Source organism: Panthera onca, chromosome C1, assembly GCF_046562875.1.
Source record: "Panthera onca isolate mPanOnc1 chromosome C1, mPanOnc1 haplotype 2, whole genome shotgun sequence".
In the NCBI taxonomy this organism is placed as follows: Eukaryota; Metazoa; Chordata; class Mammalia; order Carnivora; family Felidae; genus Panthera; species Panthera onca.
The window spans coordinates 74577904-74599663 of NC_138346.1; the positions used below are offsets into that span (position 1 = coordinate 74577904).

The 21760-nt window shown below is 38.8% G+C and overlaps 1 protein-coding gene across 2 annotated transcripts in view; it reads left to right on the forward strand.

The window, feature by feature from the left end:
* CYTIP (cytohesin 1 interacting protein) overlaps positions 1 to 21760 on the forward strand; it is a 76520-nt gene that overhangs the window by 34052 nt on the left and 20708 nt on the right. Inside the window, exons 1-5 of one of the 2 annotated variants that reach the window (XM_060626750.3) lie at positions 9262 to 9523; positions 16736 to 16785; positions 17091 to 17145; positions 21342 to 21444; positions 21658 to 21751. In XM_060626750.3, coding sequence (XP_060482733.1) covers positions 9350 to 9523; positions 16736 to 16785; positions 17091 to 17145; positions 21342 to 21444; positions 21658 to 21751 — 476 coding nt within the window. In that variant the 5' untranslated portion in view covers positions 9262 to 9349. Of the gene's footprint in view, positions 1 to 9261; positions 9524 to 16735; positions 16786 to 17090; positions 17146 to 21341; positions 21445 to 21657; positions 21752 to 21760 lie in introns of those variants that run through there. The other variant, XM_060626752.3, reaches the window with a different exon arrangement.

The following is a 21760-nucleotide window of genomic DNA, read 5'->3' on the forward strand; positions in this document are numbered from 1 at the left end:
AGTTAGGAATAGTTTGGGCCTCTCCAAGAGGCAATACTTGAGCTGAACTTTGAAGAGACAGAGGACAAGCCACCTGAAGATGGTGGGGAGAGCACTGTTTTGGGCATAGAGAAAAGTGAGTGCAAGAAGCCCTGAGGAGGAACTGCTTTCTGTTGGAGGGTCAGAAGAAAGGCCAGTGTAACCAGGGTGTGGTATGATATGAGGTCATAGGATCTACCAGAATATACACAACCTCAAAGGGCAGGCTAAGGAGTTTGGATTTTATTCAAAGGCCAGGAGGAAATTACCTACCTAGCAAGTAGGTATTTTAGTCTTCCAAGTAGTATGCAAAATTCCAGTCCCAGACAGGTGTCTTGCTTTCTAAGAAGCTCCCTTCTACAGTTCCGAAACCCTTCCCCATTCTGTGGTGTGGCACTGCCTGCAGCCCCTGGGCGAGTTAAGAAAAAGCTGAGTACTGAGGGTGATGCAAGGTGTTCACTGAGGGAAAAAGAAGAAACACTGTCACTTGTTTACCTTGAATTTTGATGAAAGATCTGGGTTTTGAAATGGAGCTATGCGTGTGTGGTGGGGAAGGGGAGGGGTAATAGAAGGCTAATGAGAACTGAACTTGGCAGTTCTGCCATTTAGGAGGGGGTTTCAATAGGACGAACTGGTGCCCTTTACTTGCATAAAAATCAGTGGCTTGTGATTGTGTTCCTCTCCTTTACTACACTATGTTGTGGGGAGTCCAGCGGTCCTTCCTGAGGAAGAAGTTTAGTTGGTTGACAGAAAATGATAAAGAAATATGAAAGAATTCCCTAAATGGGTGCAAAATATCCCATTAAATAAAGCAAAATCGTAGGCTGTGAACAAACACCACACATCCAATAATTCTCATCAATAAGCTTAAACAGGTATGGTGACCTTGAAAATGCTAAGATATTATTATCAACAAAAGGTGATTGTCTTTTTAACATTCTCTGTGAATTGTTGGTATTTTTTTAAGTTGACCGACTAGTATAGGAATGCATATTTGTTATTAAAGGTTCAAAACACATAGACTAAATTTTGTAGGGCTTCTTTCATACCCCTCCTCCCTTGCCCCCACAGCACCTTCTCCAGCAGTAACCAGTATTCACAGGTTGGCATATGTTTGTGCACATCTACATAAATGATCTTTTTTTAAGGAACAAACATGGGATCCTATTATGCACATTATTCTTTTCTCTTGCTTTATTTCCCTTAAAGATCTTTATGCATGTACATATTTATTTTGTATTTTCTAATGGGTGCAGAATATTCCATGGAATTATCATCAGTTACTTAGACACTTCCCAATATATATACATTTAAAACTCCAATTTTTCATAATTACAAACGATGTCACAAGAAACATTTTTGTACTGTTTTCTGCATGTGTTAAGAGTACCTCTGTATGGTAAATTCTTAGTAGAATTCCTGGTGTGTATATTTTGATTCCAATACTGTCAAATTATTAATAAAGCTTTATTGATTTATATTCCTACAAAGTTCTAAGAGTCCACTTAACTGTAACTTAACCAGTACTAGGTATTATCCATTCTTATTTTTTGTTTATCTGGTGGGTAAAATTAGTGTCTAGTATTTCAAGTTTTACTTTCCTGATTGCTAACATGTTTGAATATCCTTTAATAAATGTGTCGATGCCTTGTATTTCTTCTGTAATCAATTGCGCATCACAAACAATTTCTTGGTATCTGCCATTTAGCTTTGACCTATGTTCATTATAGTTTTCATTGGACATAAATTTTTAATCTTTATGTTGCTAATGCTGTCTGGACTTTTATATTGTTAGGAAAACCATTCCCAACCTGATCTTACTATAATATTCTATATTTTCCACTACTATTTTATATATGTAAATTTTTTTTCTTACGTTTAACTTTTTAAACCATCTGGAATTTATTATTCATTGTAATAAAATACTATCACTTATTTTTTTTCCACATGGGTAGCAACCACATTTATTGAAGAGTCTATTCTTTTCCTAATGAAATTAATTGCTTTAATGATATAATACCTGAATATGCATGGATATGTTTGGGATTCTCTTTCCATTTGACAATATTCTATTTGTTAATATTCTTTTTATTGACCTATTCTATTTGATGGTGTTAACTCCTATGATATTTTTTGATACTCAGGTACGATAGTTTTCTCAATTCCCATACTTACCTACCACTATTATTTTCAAATTCTTCTCCGCTAGTCTTGTGTACTTTCTTGTTCAGAGGAGTGTAAGAACATATATAAAATGTTATAAACAAACAAGCTAACAAAACCTGTGGGGATTTTGATGTGCAGTACATTGAATACTTTAGGAAATTTACAGATATCTTTATAAGAAGGACTCTTCTCATATAGGAACATGGTATTTCTTTTCCTTAGTCTGGATTTTATAATGTTCCTCATAAAATCCTAAACATGCTAGGTTCATTCCTATTTTATGGTTTTTGGCTCTTTTGATAATGTTTCTCTCCCCCGTTATTTCAGTTCTTTTCATCCATTGCTGCAGTATGATAAATTCATTTCTCTTTATATGGTATCCTTTGAAACTCACACTTAAGAAAACCGTCTACTGAGTCTACTTTTCAGTGGCTTGCAGATTGTCATGGATATTCTAGTTATGCAACCATATCACCAATAAAGATTATAGTTTCTCTCTCTCTCTCGCACACACACTCATCTATGTATACACACATATGTATATATTATCTATTTGTAAATATTTTATCTTCTTGCCCACATGCTTAAGGTCCTATTCTTTGACTCAAATGGATCTGAATGAACTCATTTCAGTGAATTACCCCTATGTTCAAATGGAAACCACATACTTTACTGAAGTAATTTTTATTAGGTGTAGCTGATACTTTTCACCTATTTTATGGTTGTTAGAATAAAAAACAATACATATTTTGACCTTTATGTTTAAACGTGTTGGTCATACCCCAAATGCTTTATTAATGAAGCAACTTTAAAAGAAAAAAAAATAGCTACTTTTTTTTTAAGATAATAATCCTCAAGCAAGGAAAATATTCTGGTAATTAGGTGGCCAATTTATTTCTCTTAGAGACTTTATATTTCTGAGAAAGGCATCTTCATATCAGAGAATGACTTCTTTAGGATGAAAATGTACTTCAGTTTGCTTAAAGCATCTTCATCTTTCTCTTAATAAATTCATGGGGAAAAAAAAGTAGTTTAAAAACTTTTTTCAGCAAATCCAGAATTACGGATCCTTGGGCTACTGATCACTCGTTACTTTGTGTTCACGCTTAAAGAGTCTTTACTATTGTTACAGGAGCAACGGCACCAACAGACAGACCCCAGTCAGGCAGGCCTCCCATACAGAAAATGCCCTTCTGCAAAAAGGTTGGAAGGGCCTTGTTCTGATTGGTCAATACTGACAGGCAATTCAGGAAGCTCATTGGTGTGGTTTGGAGCCGGGGTCTCCCATTTTAAGTCTGGCTTGTATATAAGGCTGCATTGTGGCCCCTTTCTGGTTCTGTCCCGGAGGAGAAACAGTTTCACAGGAGTAGGCAACAGAAAGCGCCTCAGGTACACAATGTTTTTCATTTGGGGCTTGTCCCCATGAACCCTAACTATCTCACTGTTAGTGTTTTTTCCTCCAAAAGAGAGCCATGTCTGTGAATACCGGGAAACTCATTTGCGGACTGACACTTTCTTAACGAGTGACTTAACAGGCTATTATTTTTCACACAGTATGTGTTGTGATTCGTTTCTCTGTTCTATAAGCCTGTAGCTTTCGTTTTTTAAGCCGAGGAAACCATGTGGTATGAGGAGGAACACAGTACAAAGCAAATAAAGATGGAGCTACTGTGGTTCAAGTCAGGGCTGGAAATTCCAGAAGCTGGCACACCTTTCTCCTCCGGGTAACTCAAGGATCTTCTTACTGAAGAAGAGGAGTATTCTTCTTACTGTATTCTGAGGAGTACAGTCTTAAAAGTATTGTAGGGGAGTGCCTGGGTGGCTCAGTTGGTTGAGCTCGGACTTTTGCTTTCAGCTCGGGTCATGGTCCCGGAGTCCTGGGATCCAACCTTGCGTTGGGCTCTGCGCTGAGTGTGGAACCTGCTTGAGAGTCTTTCTCTCTTCCTCTGCCCCTCCCTCCCTTGCATGCGCGCACACGTGCTCTCTCTTGTGCGCGCTCTCTCTCAAATTAAATAAATAACTAAAATAACTAAAATAATTTGTAGAGACTGTGTCCTGAAGACTTAAGTCCTTCGTACCTACAAAGCATTTTGTATAGATGTATTGACACACCCACAGAGATCCGGGATAAAACCTACACACATAGGTATCACCTCAAAGTGGCCCACATACAACTTTATACCTTTAACATGGACCTTCTTAGAGACCCATCTTTGGCATATTCCCATCATGCTCAGAGCACGCTCCCTAAACCTGAAGTAGGTAAAATGATGTAAATAAATTTTTTTAAAAAGCAGTTAATTATGTTTCTATGCGATAAATGCACAAAATGAATGCACAAAGATAATCTGTTTTTACATTTGAAATAAGGCTTGAAATTATCTTACTGAATGGATTCATGAACAACTGATCTAGATAATCTGTTTAGGACCCTAGATGAATTCAGCAGCTAAATCTCTTAGGTGGTACTATAGTCTACCCATAGCTTCATGACTGGTTGGATTAAGCTTTAATAGGTCAGAAAATTTCCTTGTACTTGTAATAAAACATAATGGATATGATCTATTGTTAACTATTATTTATATTAGATTTAAAGTCTTGCGTGTGTGTGTGTGTGTGTGGTTTGAAATAAGTACGTCACAACTTGAAGCTAATATTTGGTTTGTATCCACATTAGGGTTTCTAATATAGGGACTTCATGATCTCTGTTTCTATTATTTCCCTTTCTTGAGCTTGTTATTTTTCAGAGCCAGCCCTGATTGTCGTTTACCTTTTTCTGAAGAAGGAGAATTCCCTTTAAGCAACTCTCTCAGAATCCCAGGGACCCACACAGAGTTTTTGAGGAAGATAGAGACACCCATCCACCCAGTCCAATCACACAAATAGGTGAGAAATAGGACAAACCAGTTGTCACTGTTAGTCAGCTCTCAGATATGAGAGTAGCCCTACCAAATTAAATTTACCTTACATAAACTCAAACATAAAAGACTCAAATATTGTCTGTGTGACTATAACCTGTGTCTATGTCAGTGCAAGTAGCCAAATAAGGGCTTCCTGTGTAAATGAAGGCAAAACGCAAAAATAAAACAAATAAGCAAAACCAAACACCAAACCAAAACAAAACCCTATGGTTTTCCAGGAAGCAAATGAAGACTTCTTGTGCAAATAAAGGCAAACAGCCAAAATAAAATAAACCCAACAACTGTCTTAAAACCTGAAGGACACAAAGGAATTCTTGGGTTTTTCTTTTTTTTCTTTTTTTTCTTTTTTTGAGCAGCCATTTCCTTCTGTCCCATATCTACTCTAATGAATAGATGAATTAGGGGTAACGGAAACCCAGAAATTTCTGACGTTGGCTCTGACAGTGTTTTGCAAGCATTGCAAAATGGTACAGGACAGCAAGGGTTTTCACATGTACTCTGGCCTTTAGACTGCTCACCCTTGCTGCATATATGAGCATTTGGTAGTAGATAAGGCATTTCATAGGGAATTAAAGTAATTTCCTTTGAAGTTTTTCCTTTTGAATTCTTATTACTTAAAATTCAATAATAATACTCTACTTTGAACCAAGTGCTATGCATGGACTATTTTATCTGTCCTTCCCTACAAATTTTTATTTTAGGTATGTAAAAACTGTGGTTTAGAGAGTGTATTAGTCAGCTTGGACCAATACTGTAATAACAAATACCACAGACCGGGTGGCTTAAACAATAGAAATTTATTACAGTTCTAGAGGGTGGAAAGTCAAAGATCAAGGTGCCCATAGATTGGGTTCCTGGTGAGAGCTCTCTTTCCTCTCTTTCTGGCTTGCAGACGGCTACCCCCTCCCTATGTTTTCACATGGCAGAGAGACAAGAGAGCAAGCTAGCAGGCACTAGCTCTCTGATGTCTTTTCTTATCAAGACATCAATTCTATTGGATCATGACTCCACCTTAGGACTTCATTTAATTTTAATTACCTCCTTAATTATAGGTCCTGTTTCCAAATACAGTCACACTGGGGTTTGGAGCTTCAGCATATGAGTATAGTGGGGCACAATTCAGTCCATAGAAGAAAGAATAAATGACTTTTCCAAGGTCAAATGCTACTTGCAGAGCCAGGATTTGAATCCAAAAAGTTAGGCTCTGAAACCGCTGTTGTTAACCTTCTTATAGCTGTCTATGAGTTTAATGGGTGTTACGGAATTGGCCAAGTTTGCCTTCTAGACCCTCCTGACTTTCTATGTTCCGTCCTCTAGGTATATACCCTTCTCAGAGGCCTCTATCACATCTTGCCCATGTTCCAGCTCCTCAGGGTTCAATTCATTTGTACTAAAACTTAACTCAATCCACGAGTATTTGCATAGTTATGAAAAAATGCCTCGAATAAGAATGTCCCCCCCCCAATAATGGGATGTTAGCTTTCTGAGTAGACGACAGACATATATATATTTTTAAGCTTATTTATTTTGAGAGAGAGAAGGAGATAGATGAGAGAGAGAGAGAGAGAGAGAGAGAGAGAGAGAGAGAGAAATGGGAGAGGGAAAGGAAAGCGGAAGGGAGGGAACATGAGTGGGGGAGGGACAGAGAGCACAGAGCCTGATGCAGAGCTCCAACTCCATGAGATCCTGACCTGAGCTGAAACCAAAATTCAGGTAGTTAACTGACTGAGACACCCTGGTGCCCCATGACAGACATATTTTAAAAGAGATTCTTTCTGCATCTCTCAGATTTCTCTTTATGTAAGATTGTGGCTCTTTGGACTATGGGTCCATAATACAAGAATTTTCTACCAGTTTAGTTTTTCTTCTTTGGTGCTTTAGATGAATATTAATTCATTTTTGTTAAATATCTACTTCCCTCCCCTTTTTGTTAACAAACATTGCTTGAATGCTTTCTATACATAGGACACGAGTATACATTTAAAGATACAAATTGGCTCTTACTTTCCAGGTGTAATCTAAATATCATATGTTAAGTTCAAAAGAAAGATCTGAAAAAAATGATATGACATTTCAGAGAATAAAGTTAGATAAGAACTGGACTTTTTAAAAGTTTTATTTTATTTTATTTTGTGGACAATGAGGCAATTTTGAAATCTTTTGAGTAGGTAGATAGATTGATCTGATTTATTTTCTGAATCAGCTTTATAAAATAAAGGGGAGGATGAAGAGGAAGAGAGTTCAGAATAGTGTAATTACTCTGAGGTAAATTCTATAGAACAAATAAATTGTAAATAGTAGAACACCTTTGTGAATCAAGGGTTTGAGGCTTGAAGTCATATTTGTATGAAAATATTAGTATTTCTCCACATTTTATCACAGAGGCTATTTTTGATGGAGGATGTTATTAAAAATATTTAATAACTGGTATGACACAAGACTTTGACAATCAGAGAAGGGAACTGGCCAATCAAAATAGGCCAGGTCCTAAATATATAATTAACAAGACTGACCAATCTGGTATATACTGACTGAATGTCAGCTCTGCCTTTGTCTCTGGTTGCACAGCAATGGATCTTATTATTTGAAAGATTCTCCTTCTTAAACAAATGTCATAAAATAAGTAAAGCTTTTTTTTCTAATTTCTTAATTTAATAATAAACTTCTATAATTTATATTAGCTAAGGTCAGCATAACAAATTAAATTGATACAATTTTGGCATCCATCTGTAATGCTTCGTTGTCATTTTGCTATATGGCCTTATATCAGGCAAGTGTATAATTTCCATTTGGCATTTTGAAATATGAAAATATTTACTTAACTTTATAAAATTCTGAGGGGGCAGGTGCACTGCTGTCCTCAATTAATAGTGTTGATTTAAGTCATGTACCTCATAGCCTGGAGATGTTTTAAAATCTCTCTCTCTCTCTCTCACACACACACACACACACACACACATACCACATAAATGTCTTCATAACTGACACATTCTTTAGTTGTCAAAGTCTCTACCACTCTCTTTTGTTTTACACATTTATGTTATATTATTTTACCCATCTGGGCCCTGAAGGCAAATGCAGTTGTAATACCTGATTTAGATATTTTTATGTTTTTAGAAACATCGTTTTGTTCAAGATTTTACCCTTTATATTTGGCAGCTTCTGTTCGGCCTGGATTTACCTTGACCTCCATTTTAGTTCAAAACTTTCTAACTCCTTTACATCCTACTACTGACCTTCACAATTATTTTGAAAATCACAGTTGACTTTTTCTAGTAGGTAAAACTTCTTTTTTTGGTTTTTGTTTTGATTCTTTTCTCTACTTACATCCCCGCTCCTCCTCTGAAACCAGTTGTCTCAAAACTACAGGTCTCAAACCCCCACCAAAAAAAGTATCTGCGATCTTGAGTACTTCATGATGGCGTCCTTGACCCATATTCATGCCGGGACCAACAAGAAACATTCTTGCGCCACCTTGGTTTGCCTGATAACTTCCTGTTCTTTCCATTATTCCCCGAGGACCACAGGCTGATACTGCAGCAAAGTCCAGTCTAAGAGAGGGTCAACTTTGAGCTCTGAACGTGCTGGTCTTCTCCTCCCATTGTTCCTTGTAAGATGATGGATAATTTTAGTCAGGACAAAGTAGTAGAAGGGCAACTGGAAGAATGCTGAATGGTTATCCAAGTGGCAGATATAATGCCTTTTTGATGAACATTAATGAGCTAGGGTGTACTTTGGGGAAAGTACATTACAAGGACTTTGTAAGAGAACATTATGACTGGACCCTGTAATTCTTGCTTATATCCACAAGAACTGAATGCGTATCTTGACTTTGACATTGAACTGCCCATATTAAGTAGGAGAATGGGTGGGTAGCAAATGGCAGAACTTGGGGAAATATTTCTTTCTTCCTTTTAAAATAAGGCAGATGGTTTTTTGAACACAACTTGCCACAGCTCATAAAAGCATAAGAGTTCTGGTTTTTTGAAAGAGAAAATAATAAGTTGATTTTTTTTTAACGGTAAAAGTATTGTTTCTCCCAGGGGCTTAAAGAAAAAAGGCATTGAGAAATGGGAGTGAACTGCAAGATAGGGTTTGTGTAACAAGTACCTAAAACCACAGAAGTCACATGGGCTCTTTCTGCTTTGCTACTTTTGATTACTTGTCAGAGGGTTAGAGTTTTAGCTTCCCCCATCCTGCAAGGCCACTCAACCATGTGCTAGCTGGAGTAATCTTTATTCACAATGTCTTTACAAAGGCTCCTGCAACAGAACAGCAATGGCAATCTGGTGGACTACTGTGCTGGTCCATCTTATAACTCTGACTCTACACTCACAGGCAGCTTCCGAATGGATGATAATAGAAGGATTCAAATGCTGGCAGACACAGTGGCCACTTTGCCTCGGGGAAGAAAGCAGGTATGATTACTATTTTGTACTTTCAGAGTTTTCCTGTTCTCTTGGGAGCAGAGTGATATGTTTATCTGACTTTGCACTGAACTTGTACTTTAGAGGCTTGGAATTAGTCACTTAAGAGTATGGGGGAGGACGCAGCTAAGAAGCCCAGGTTGCTCATGGACTAGTCCAAAAGATTTAAGACCATAATAAAATATTGTTTTCAAGGCCAAACTTAAAAGAAGATTGTTTTTCTCATTTGAAGAGGTGTTCAGGTAAAATGAAAATCGTTAAGGGCATCAAACTTAGAGAGTGCATGCAGATGTGGCCCATTTGAGAATCATTGATCTTTTCCCCCTGTATGTGTCCCATTGATTCTATGCCTCCCAGCCTCACTCTGTGATAGTCATTTTCAATGGAATGAGAGTACCTTTTCTCCAGGACAGTGTTTGTTGACTAAATTATTTTCAGTGCAGGGGCACAGGTACATACCTAATGCCATTGGGAATGAAGGCTTTTACTGGATAAACTGGCAGATTGAGTACCAGCTCAGCTGTTTGCTAGCTGGTGGGACCTTGGGCAAGCCACTTGCCTAAGACTTCGTTCTTTTCTCTGTAATGGAGATAATAAGAGAACCACCCTAAGGAGCTCTTCTTTGGCGTAAGTGAAGAAAATGCGCCGTGCCTAACACAGCGCCTGACGCAAAGTTGGTGCTCAACCATCGTGTTATCATTTTTATTTTTATTGTAAGGGATTTCCCTAGAGATGAAAACTCGCTTAGGAAAATCCATGTCCAGCTGAGTTTATTTTTCGTTTCTTTGATTCTACAATTTCCAATTTTTAAAATAATTTTTTAACCCTAGCACCTCTTCAGGTTTTAGTTACATAACTTGCTATCATGCTCCAAGTACATATCTGAATTCAGAACTGGAATTGCTTTAAAGCATGAATTTTTGCTCTTCAATCCTCCATGTACATCATGTGCTCCTCTTAAGCCTTCTAATTTCAGGATTAGAGAGTTAGAGCATAGTGGGCGAGTCATGATCTTTTCTCAGCAATGTATACAGCTGATTCCTCGTTATTTTTCACAATGAAGATAAGGGCATAATTTGCCATGGTTGGGATTTTTGATCTTCGTTTAATGCGCAAGTGCTTTTATGACATTACGTTTAATCAAATGATGAACATTTCTATCAATTTACTGCCTGTCTGAAAATAAAGCAGCTATAGGAAGCACCAAGGTCTTTATTCAGGTTTCAGATATGGAGCAGTGTGTAGAAGGTACACAGATGAAAAGAACGCATTTCCTGGCCTTTTAGAGTTAACAATTCAGTAGGCAGAACAAAATAGGCATTACACAACATAAATGCTCTAATTCAAGGACATGTCTTTTAATATAACCTTGAAGGATAGGATGTTCCAGTTCTGAACGGTATTCCAGAGCAAGGGAATAGTTAATGCCAAGGCACAGATCTCGGGGCCTTTAGGGCACATTGAGGTAACAGCACATTATTATGTTTGGAAGACCCAATAAGTGTCTGTTGAAGGGGAGTGGAGACCTTGGTGCTGGGCTCCTTTACGTTGATCTTAGCGTAAAGGCCGAGAAGCCAGCGGGCTGCTTTACTAAACACTTCCCCTGAGGAAGCAGTGATTTGACCAACACAGGTAGCCACTGGGCATGTTTGAGCAGTAGAGGGTTTTAGGAACCTCACTCTAGAAACATGGTGTGTACGTGGGTAGAGATTAGCAGTGAGGGACCAACTTTTATAGTAGTTGGAGAAAAAGGAAATGGACAGAATGGAGAGGAGACCCGGGGACTTGGCTGTGAAAGGCAGTGAAAACGGAAGAGTCACATCTGGTCTTAAACTCCACTGAAGAGTCACATCTGGTCTTAAACTCGAGGGAAGATAGCTTCCACTAAAAAGAAGGCAGTCAGTACGAGGTTACTGGAAGGAGATAAGGAGAGGGATTTGGGCATACAAAACACATGCATTGTGCATAGGTATCTAACCTATATACACACAAATGCCCACATTCTCACACCGACAAATTTGTCTGATGTTCTCATCTTTTTAGGCCCCGTCTTCTCCCTTTTCTCCTATTCTTTCCCATAGCAAACTCCTATTCAAACAGTGTTTTCTTCCTGTTGTGAGAATGACTTTAAGGAAAAAAAGAAGGCAAAACAAAAACTCTCTTCTGCATGATACTTATGATTCTGTACAGTTAGCATCAATGAGACTTGATGCAAGTTTATCCCAACATTTCAGGCTTTTCCAAATGGATGTTCATTTCCTTTAAGTGGTTTGTAGAGAATAATCACCCATTTGGCACTCCCTGAATCGCAGGCAACAAGATCCCTGTGAGGCAACCACATGAGCAGGTGTTTTTCTGCCCACTGTTATTTTCAACACTTTCAGGGCTGACGTCAACAGTTCATACTTCTCGTTATTGTTGGCTTTGGTTTCTGCAAAGCTGTATCTGGTGAGCACGTAGTTTCAGATTAATCTTCGGAAGCATTTGGGTGTTTACACTTGGAATTGCTTAAAAATAGATTTCTGTGTGTTCCTCTTATCTCAATACCTGTATTTGTAGGAGGCGACAGACATCTCAGTACAGCTTCTACTTCTGAACATATTTTTTGGGGGTAAAAATCCCTGCAAAGGGAAACAGTGTGGGAAGGAGACGGGAGGAAATACAGATAGGCTTTATAAATGTGGTGATAACGAAGGAGTAGTGATTGTACCTCTGGGCCGCTCCCTCAAGGGTAGTAGGTTGCAGTTGGAAGGCAGTTTAAGAACCAGGGACCTGACAAATGGGTTAGAAACTGGAATGTGCTTCACTGGTACCACAGGTTGTCTTTGCCTGACGTTCTCCAGGTTATTGAATTATTACTCAATAGGCAACTTCAGAAAGGGTGAATTCACTTAAAAGTTCTGATACGGAATTTTGTGCTAAACTCTGGAACGTGTCTATTTCTGGGATGGGTTCTGCCCTGCAGAAGCTTTCACATGATTTCTGTCTGTTCACCCGTCTGTGACCCCGAACTCCCAAGTTTCTAACTGCAACAAGGCATCTTGATCATTAAATGAATACTTTTAGGTACAACACTGTGTTAATTTCACTACAAAATAATTGGAAAAGTATTCTCTAATTCATACTGTGGCATGCCTTGAGTGAATAGCCCACAGTTTTTCTTGGAAAAGAAGCTCATGAGTCCACAGTGAGACTTTCTTGGGAAGCTGTGATGTTTATTTGGGTTCCTTAAGGGCACTTACGACTTAGGAAATTGCACACGGTTTCGTTATTTTGCTGTATCTTAGAATAGTCTGTAGAGCCCTGCTAACTCAAGGTTCCTGGGTTAAAAGGGAAACAGAAAAAAAAAAACAAAAAAAAAAAACAAACAAACCTGGATTCCTGGAAGAATTAGGGAGATTGCAGCAGAGACTGGAGAAGAGAACAAGGCACAGGATTTGGGCTTTTGAAACAAACAATAGAAACAAAAGAAACATGTTAATATATGTCCTCTCTCCACCCCCAATACTTTCCGGAAATGCATTCACTCAGTGGGGACCAGGAAGTAACAATCTGTTACTTAGCAGCAGAAGTGGCTGCAGTATTGAACTTTGAGCTCCTGTGAGTCTGCTGGCTCTCTGGCTGAGCTACAGATTACCCTGATCTTTTGCAAACTGACAGCTGAAATATTTAGTGTTGGCTTCCCCCTAAAGAGGGACATTGTAAATCACCGCATAGCGGCAAAAATTCCGTTTTGAATATTAATGCCTGATCTTGAAGCCCTCTGACTAAAAACAAAAGAAGAGGAATCATAAACTCAACCCCAGGCATCTTTATATTAGTGGCTAACAAGGGGTTAAGGAGCTTTGTCTAATCAGCGGTCGTCATTGAATGTGTGGCTTGCAGGCCTGCCAAATTGCCAAACCTAGAGTTCTCATATTAGATAATGTGTAATAAAAGACAGCTGTTGCCGGCATATGCCGTTCATCACACACCCGTTCCTTATCCATACGTTTTGGTGTCTCCGCTGCAACCCCGAGAAAAGGCTCTGGCTGGGAGCGCATTAGGGAGCACTGACGCCCCGGGTTACAGCCTAGAACGGGTTAGAGCCTAGAACAGGTTAGAGCCTAGAACAGGACCGCTCACTCTAGGAAAAGGGCTGTAGGCAAAATATTTTTCAAAGGGTGATGCTTTGGATAAGGCCTTAGGCATGCTTCTTCCCACTTAGGCAGATACCCGGGTGCCTGAGCACGGGCTGAACCCTGGGAACATTCCTTTCCACATGGCCTGAGTCTGACAGCCCAGATCACATGCAAGGAGGCTGTGTGTCAAGATGTGGCACATGTCAGAGAATTTGATGGTGCCTAATTTGTTTAAATTGTTTTTTCTTTAAACATTAGGTGCCTAAGAGAGGTTCATTGCTAATTTAGAGTAGAAACTAATTTACAATTTGACTTAGTCTGATTTTGTGTGTGTGTCACTGGTAACCCAAATCAGGTGAGCCACAGGAATTGGGTCTCTGCCATGCGCCTCACGGTGTGCTAGGCAAATATTTTCAACTAGTCGATTAGCTAGAAAGGTTAGCCAGAGAAAAGTAGGAAAATTGCTTTGGGTTTGTCTTGTGGAGTTAAACTATTTTATATTTGAATTTATCTGGAATGATTTTTTTTTTTTTTACTTTAGAAGGCAGGTTACAGGTGGACCAGATGAAATCTTAAGGTTCCTGTCAGTGCTATGATTATTTTCCTGGCAAAAGGGCATTTAAAATTGCGAGGAAAGGCTGGAAATAACTCATTCATTTTTGCCACCATTTATTCATTTGGCAGTTATGTATTAAGGCATTAGAACTTCCTTTGTTTCCTATTAATCCTTTATGGGTCTTGCTGTTTTTGGACTGAGATGGTTTTGTTCTTTTTGTTTTTTCATTTTTGATGTTTCCACGTGTTTGGGATTTTCTTAAATTTAATTTTATATTTTTAATGATTACCCTTGAGTTTTTCCTGCAAATATTTAAAATTTGATGAAGGGCAAAGTTGAAGAATATTTTAATGCATTTCTCCTGTACTTGATCTTTCATCACTACTTACTTACATTGGTGTCTAATAGTTTACTTCTATTTGTCTATTTAGCTATTTTGAAGTTTCCCCTATATTCCAGGCACTGCACTAGGCACTGGGGTAGAAAGTAAAACCAGTACAGTCCCCACGTGGCTCTAAGGATAAAGATAATTCTGTACAGAGGCGAGGTATTTGATCCAGCATACCCTTTATATAAATACACATACAGTCTCCACATACAAGAATATGTGAATAATATGATGAATATTGATAGCAAGAGTAGTATTTTTAAATATAAGCCCTGGTTATGATAACAGGTAACAGGTAGATATGACCTACCTAAGAAGCTTGCAATCAGAAACAAGGATAAAAGCCAGGGAGATGCAAATAATGAAAGTCGATTGAGACAATGTGAGTGCAGTGTGCTGGCAAGATGAAAATACTTGGCAATATCAAGTTTATTGCTCTCTTTTATAAGAAGGCAGCCCTACTGCATAGCTGAGTTGTCCCTAGCCCATGTTTGTGGTTAGTAGGACAAATCAGGATGAAATAAGCTATGCACATTGTTGCGGGCCATCTATCGTTAGTCCTTACAAATTGAAAATAAATAATTTCTGGCAAATCTAGAGAATCTTTTTGGGTCTGAGCCTTCTGATTGCAGACTTCAGGATGATGCAAATGATTTGAGGGGTGGAACTGAAAAGACGAGGAATTCCAAAACGTAATCAATTTGCATCAAAGCGAGGAGAGATCATCTCTTCATTACATTAGCTTAACTGACCAATCAGTAGCCAAATTCTGAACGCTGAGCCATTTCAGAAAGTTTGTGAAAAGGCTGGCATTTGGTACTTGATAATTCAGATTCATTACAGTGACGTAGGCTTCTGTCCTAACAAATGCCTTAATGAGGGTTTTCTTTGTGCATTAATTTTATGTGTTTTTCGCCTTCTGATTTTCAGCCTCTATTTGTTTGGACTATGTGTTGATCTCTTGACTTTTTTTTTTTTTTCTTAGTTTATTTATTTATTTTGAGAGAGAGAGAGAAACAGAGAGAGCATGAGCGGGATAGGGGCAGAGAGAGAGGGAGAGAAAGAGAATGCGAAGCAGGCTCCATAGCGTCAGCTCACAGACCGATGTGGGGCTTGAACTCACAACCCGCGAGATCAGGACCTGAGCCAACACCAAGAGTCAGACACTTAACTGGCTGAGCCACCCAAGCAGCCCCTGACATTTTAATGTATGCACTGATAGATGACAGGCAAGTCAGGTTGACCATGAAACACCCGTGGGTTAGCTAGGATTGCAGTTTACATTTTGGGCCACTGGACCAACATTTGAGAAAGGGCTGATTACCATTTGTTAATTCCTAAACAAATAACACAAAAACACAGAAAAAACAGCCATCATCTGAAAAAACAAGATGCTGCCTTTTGCTTACTTTTCCTATTTACAAGGGTAGAAGATATCTCGGAAGTTTATGTTTATAGGATCTTTTTCCAAAATATGCCGAAGAGGAAAGGTGATAGTATTCCTGTTGTTTATACTACTTGGTTCCTTTGCTCTCTTGGCTACAGATCTCACCGCACTCTTCCAGACCTTCTGCAAAAATCAATCATAAGCAGAATTGAGGTTTTGAGTCCCTGGTTTCACCTGAATTGTGCTTCTGCATATGAGTTGGTTCTTTAGAGATTCTTTTATCCTGTTAAAAACAGTAACATATTGAACTATTATAATAAATACAGTCATTTCATCAGTATCTCAAAAAACTATCAAGCATTTGAGTTTTATATGCCATTCTGTGGGTGTTGTTTTCTTTGGATTTCCGTGTGATTAGAAATTGCTATGGTTAATCTTTCGGAGGCTATTTTAAATAGAGATTAGAGATGACATTCCTTTTGGAAGCTTTGGAGTTTTGCCACATTACGTGGACTCTTTTTGCCAGGGTGTATTATTATCTGAGCCTCATTTAGCCTTTTAATGCTCCAATGTTCCCCTTCCCCGCTCTCCTTTGCTACCACTAGAAAATGGAAATTACTACCTTTACATAACAATTTCCCAGAGCTGGGCCAAAGAAGGTGACAAAGAACAAAGTGCTTGGTGATTTACAACACTTCATAGTTGTGTCTTAAGGACCTTTGGATAACTGTGTGCTTATTATATTTTTCAGCTTGCTTTGACGAGATCAAGTTCTTTAGGTGACTTCTCCTGGTCTCAAAGGTAAAGAGATTCTTGTATTTTTGTGTCTCTCACCAAGGCATTCAGTTTTAGTATATGTGCTGCCGAAGCGAGCACATCTCACCAAGGCATTCAGAAGCACAGCTCTTCAGACTGTGGACGACAACACACACACACACACACACACACACACACACACACACAAACACACACACAGAATCTCACATACTACGGTTTACATGAACGTCAGCTGTTCGTAATTGTGGCAGTTATTTAATGATATGTATGTGACAAATGTGATACTTTGGTCTTCATGCATATTTTCAATTTTTTTTTCTTTGTTACAGAAAGCTTGTTACCGTGGAAAAGCAAGATAATGGAACTTTTGGATTTGAAATCCAGGTGGGCAGTTTTCAATTTTCCAGATTTTAATGAAGAAAGTGGCACTGATAGTATGATATTTGCAAAGAAAGAGGGAAGACAGGATCAGAGAATCATGGGCTCCGTGACTTGTATCTGTGACTTTTATCCAGTGTGCAGTGGTTTGGGGGAGTTTTTCAGCGTGCTGGGTGCCATCAAGAAAAGAAAACATTGAAGCCAAAATAAAACCCCTGAGACCTGCTCAGCTCCTTGTTCTGAGTTGCTTTAGTTTTCCTGTAAGTCTGAGCCTGATCAGAAATACTTGGTTTCAGCCAGATCTTCTAAATAAGAAAGTGAAATACTCTATTACAGATGTGCATTTTATATATTTGCATTTAAGATGTGTTTTGCATAATCATTTTTGTACTGTATATCAGATTTTAAATCTATTCTCTGGCATTCAAGAAATACTTGAAAGCGTGTATATTTGTGTATATGGGACTGCATGTATTCGTGTGGAACCTCTGTTACATTTTGAGATACTAAGGATTTTATCTTGGATATGACGAAGAAAATTGGACTTTTTTCTTAATGACAACACCTTATAATTACTATTTGAAACATTTTAGAACATTTGGGTCTACCTGCATATTGTCTCATGCTCTAGGAAGTTTCTAACAGTCTTTGTAAGTTTCTATTTCTTTTTTTTTGACATTTCAAAAAATGTTTATTTTTTGAGAGAGAGAGACAGAAAGAGAGAGTTTGAGACAGAGCGTGAGCAGGGGAGGGCTAGAGAGAAGGAGACACAGAATCTGAAGCAGGCTCCAGGCTCTGAGCTGTCAGTACAGAGCCTGATGCAGGGCTCTAACTCATGAACCATGAGATCATGACCTGAGCCGAAGTCGGACACCTGACTGATTGAGCCACCCAGGTGCCTCATATAGCTTTCAATTTCTAATAGCTTAAAAATTTCATTTCTTATTTGCTCTCTGCTTTTTCATGGCCATATTTGTAAAAATGGTGAGTTAGGTCAGATGAAGTCCAGTCCAATTAAGTGCAACAGTAATAGCTTATGTATTATTGTTTTTTTTCCTCCATCACACTTTGGCATTTCTTTTAGATAATCATATTCTTTTGCATAATCGTATTCTTATAGTGCACATCAGCTTTGAGATCTTAACTTTGGTGCTGCTTTCAAAAAACTTTGGTGACTGAATATCAGCCCCCAAATTGGAAAGATGCTGTGTATTTGAAGATTAGGAACAGGAAACTGCTAATAAGTAAAACATGCCTTCTGAATAAAGAAACCAAATGGAACCCTAGCTATAATGAATAGGGAGAAGGCTATAGGAAGAAGAAAGATACTTTCTACTTTCTGAACTATTCTACTTTTTTTTTTAATTTTTTTTTTAACGTTCATTTATTTTTGAGACAGAGAGAGACAGAGCATGAATGGGGGAGGGTCACAGAGAGGAGACACAGAATCTGAAACAGGCTCCAGTTTCTGAGCTGTCAGCACAGAGCCCGATGCGGGGCTCGAACCCACGGACCGTGAGATCATGGCCTGAGCCGAAGTCGGACGCTTAACCGACTGAGCCACCCAGGCGCCCCTGAACTATTCTACTTTTAAATTCGGTGACATCTATGATTCTTCTATGAGGTTTTAGATGCATAGTACTCTCTCTTACTCCCCATTCATATGAAACGCTCTCTCTCTCTGCTGTGGAGACACTGCCTTTTGTGCTTGCTTTTAAATGAGAATTATCCAGAGGGTATGTAGCAGTTGCTACTGGAAACAAGATCGATGACTACTCACTTATCCTATTTAATGTAACAAATGAGGATTTTCTTCTAACTCTTCTATGATATATGTCATTGTTTCCCCATGTTTCTCCCCCATACCATGAATGCTGACTCCACATGGAGCACAAGTCAAAACTATCATTAGTGGACAGCAGGTTACAGCAGCTAGAACCTTTGTAGATAAACACGAGTTAATGATTTTATTTCTGAACTGCAGTGTGTTCTAGTAAAGCAGGAACCCAGTCCTCTGCCAATTTCCTCTTGGTATATGCTTTCCATTGCCAGCTCCACACCATCATCTATTCTTTTTTTTTTTAAATGTTTATTTATTTTTGAGAGAGACCGAGAGAGTAGTGGAGGCACAGAGAGAGAGGGAGACAAAGAATCTGAAGCAGGATCCAGGCTCTGAGCCGTCACCACAGCTCCCACGAACAGCAAGATCATGACCTGAGTGGAAGTCGGACGCTTAACCGACTGAGCCAACCAAGCGTCCCCACACCATAATCTATTCTTTAACAGTCCTAAGATTTACGGTAGTCATCAAATAGGGGAAATACTCTGGGAATTTTTTGAAGACCAGATAGAGCCTCATGTATCCACATCGTGCACCCATGGTTAACATGTATTTGGGTTCTGGTCTACCAAGTGAAGGGCACATTGGCAAAGAAACTACACATCCCCTTTGGATTTCCCTGGGTGCTAGTTTTATACTGTTAGTAAGAGTCACACAGTTTGATAGCAACACAAATGTTAGATTCATACACACCAAGTTCATGTTCTCTCGGCGCTGCCTGGTGGGATTCTTAGTAGTTTCAAATGAAACAATACGTCATATAAAGTCCTTAGTAACGTGCCCGGTACCAGTAGATCAAACAATGGCAGGTGTTAGAATAAAGGTCACTGGGCCTGAGAGAGGGCTATGTGACTTTTATATCTCTGAGAAATGCAGGGGATTGTTCTGTCATTGGCTTCTAAAAATGGGAACTAGAAGACTAAGTGTGTGTGTGTGTGTGTGTGTGTGTGTGTGAGGGGGGCGGGGGGGATTATTTGACTATTTCAATCCAGAACTATGGGGCTTCTGCCTTTTCTTCTCTGTCCCCAATCCACAAATTTTACACTGGTTGTGCACATATATGCTGGCTGTGTAAATCAACATGTTTCCCCTCATTGTACTCACTTTGATCACTGGACCTGGAGGGCAGATTCTCACTGCTAATAAGAGCTGTTATAACGGTGGTTTCCCAGAGGAGTGACTGTTAGAGCTTTGGTTCATGTACCGCATGGACTAGATCATCTTTTCATTCCTGAAAGGGTCCAGGCTGTAGCAAGACTTCCTGGCAGAAAATCTGTTAAAGGGATCTGACATAGAGGGAAGTGTAATAAATGACCTTTAAAGGTCCCTCGTACCTTTATGATATAGGGATTCTAAATGCCTTGCAGAGCGAATAGAGATTCCTTAGATGTTAACTAAGTCAAGTTTCTAGGAGTTGCATGCACATGATTGACTTCTGGTTCTGGAGTCTGTGTGTCTGTAAAATAAGAAGGAGTGAACATCAGGCGTTAATTTCTCCACAGAGAAGCAGTACTGTAATAGGAATAACTTTAGGAATCAGATTACTCAACTCAGATACTGATTTTGATTCTAAATGGAACTAGGCTTCGTAACTTAAATGTGTGCAAAAGAAAAATATGTTTGTTATAGGTCACTGGGCCACTATATCAAGCAATATTTATGGAGTGTTCTTGGTACAATTTGAAACAAAAATAAAAACAAAACCAAGCTTTTGACAAACTGAGGCAAGAGACGAAGCATAACTTTTTCTAATTTAGTTGAGTGACTAATGAACCGGTGAGTATTCAGGCAGGCATACCAGAGAGCACTTAGACAAGAAGGTAATCACGTCAATTATAGCACTTTTGAAAAAATACAGGGCAGATTGTCATTATTTGCAGAGCTCTGATTTAAAATAATTATTGTTGGCACATCTCCCTTCCTGGATGTGTACTGTTCCATATGCTCTTGTAATGAGTGCTTTAGCTTGGGAGAACCACACAGAGATTTTTCTCTTTGCTTTTTGGCTACTATTGTTTTATCCCATTGGGAAATAAGAAACCTAATTTTTCTTAATAGATATGTAATAATGAGAGCATCAGGTGGTCTCTCAGGCTTGAAAATGGAAAATCTTGAGCCAGTCTTATCCCACTTTTAGTCTCACCCTGGATTTTTTTTTTTTTTTTTAATGAAAAGGGTTGGCTACAGATTTCATCATAGAATCTCAGGACTGGTACCTTTGATTCAGTTTATATTCAAGAAAGCCTTTCCAATGGTTCTTTGTACCTTTACCTGTTCTGCTGCGTAATCAACACCCTTTTATTTTTTGACACATAGATTTTGAGTTTTTTGAATAATAATTATGTATCACTTGAATTTTTAGACTTACAGGCTCCAGAACCAGAACATGTGCTCTTCTGAGATGTGCACTCTGATTTGCAAAATACAGGAGGATAGCCCAGCCCACTACGCTGGCCTGCAAACTGGTAATTTATAACTTTGCTCATGTTGGGAATGATTTAAATAGCAAGAAAAGAAATCTTTATGCTACCGAAGGTCAGGATGTGATTGCTGCTTTGAATTTTCTTCCCTCTTTTATGTTGCTAAGGTTTGGGGCTTGCTTGTTTTGTTTTATTTGCATGTCAGGAGGGATTCTTCAAGCAAGTGTTTTAACACTCACTTTTCTTGGCATCTCCCAGGTGATGTCCTTGCAAATATCAATGGTGTGAGCACGGAAGGCTTTACCCACAAACAAGTCGTTGACCTGATCAGATCTTCAGGAAACGTGTTAACGTAACTATC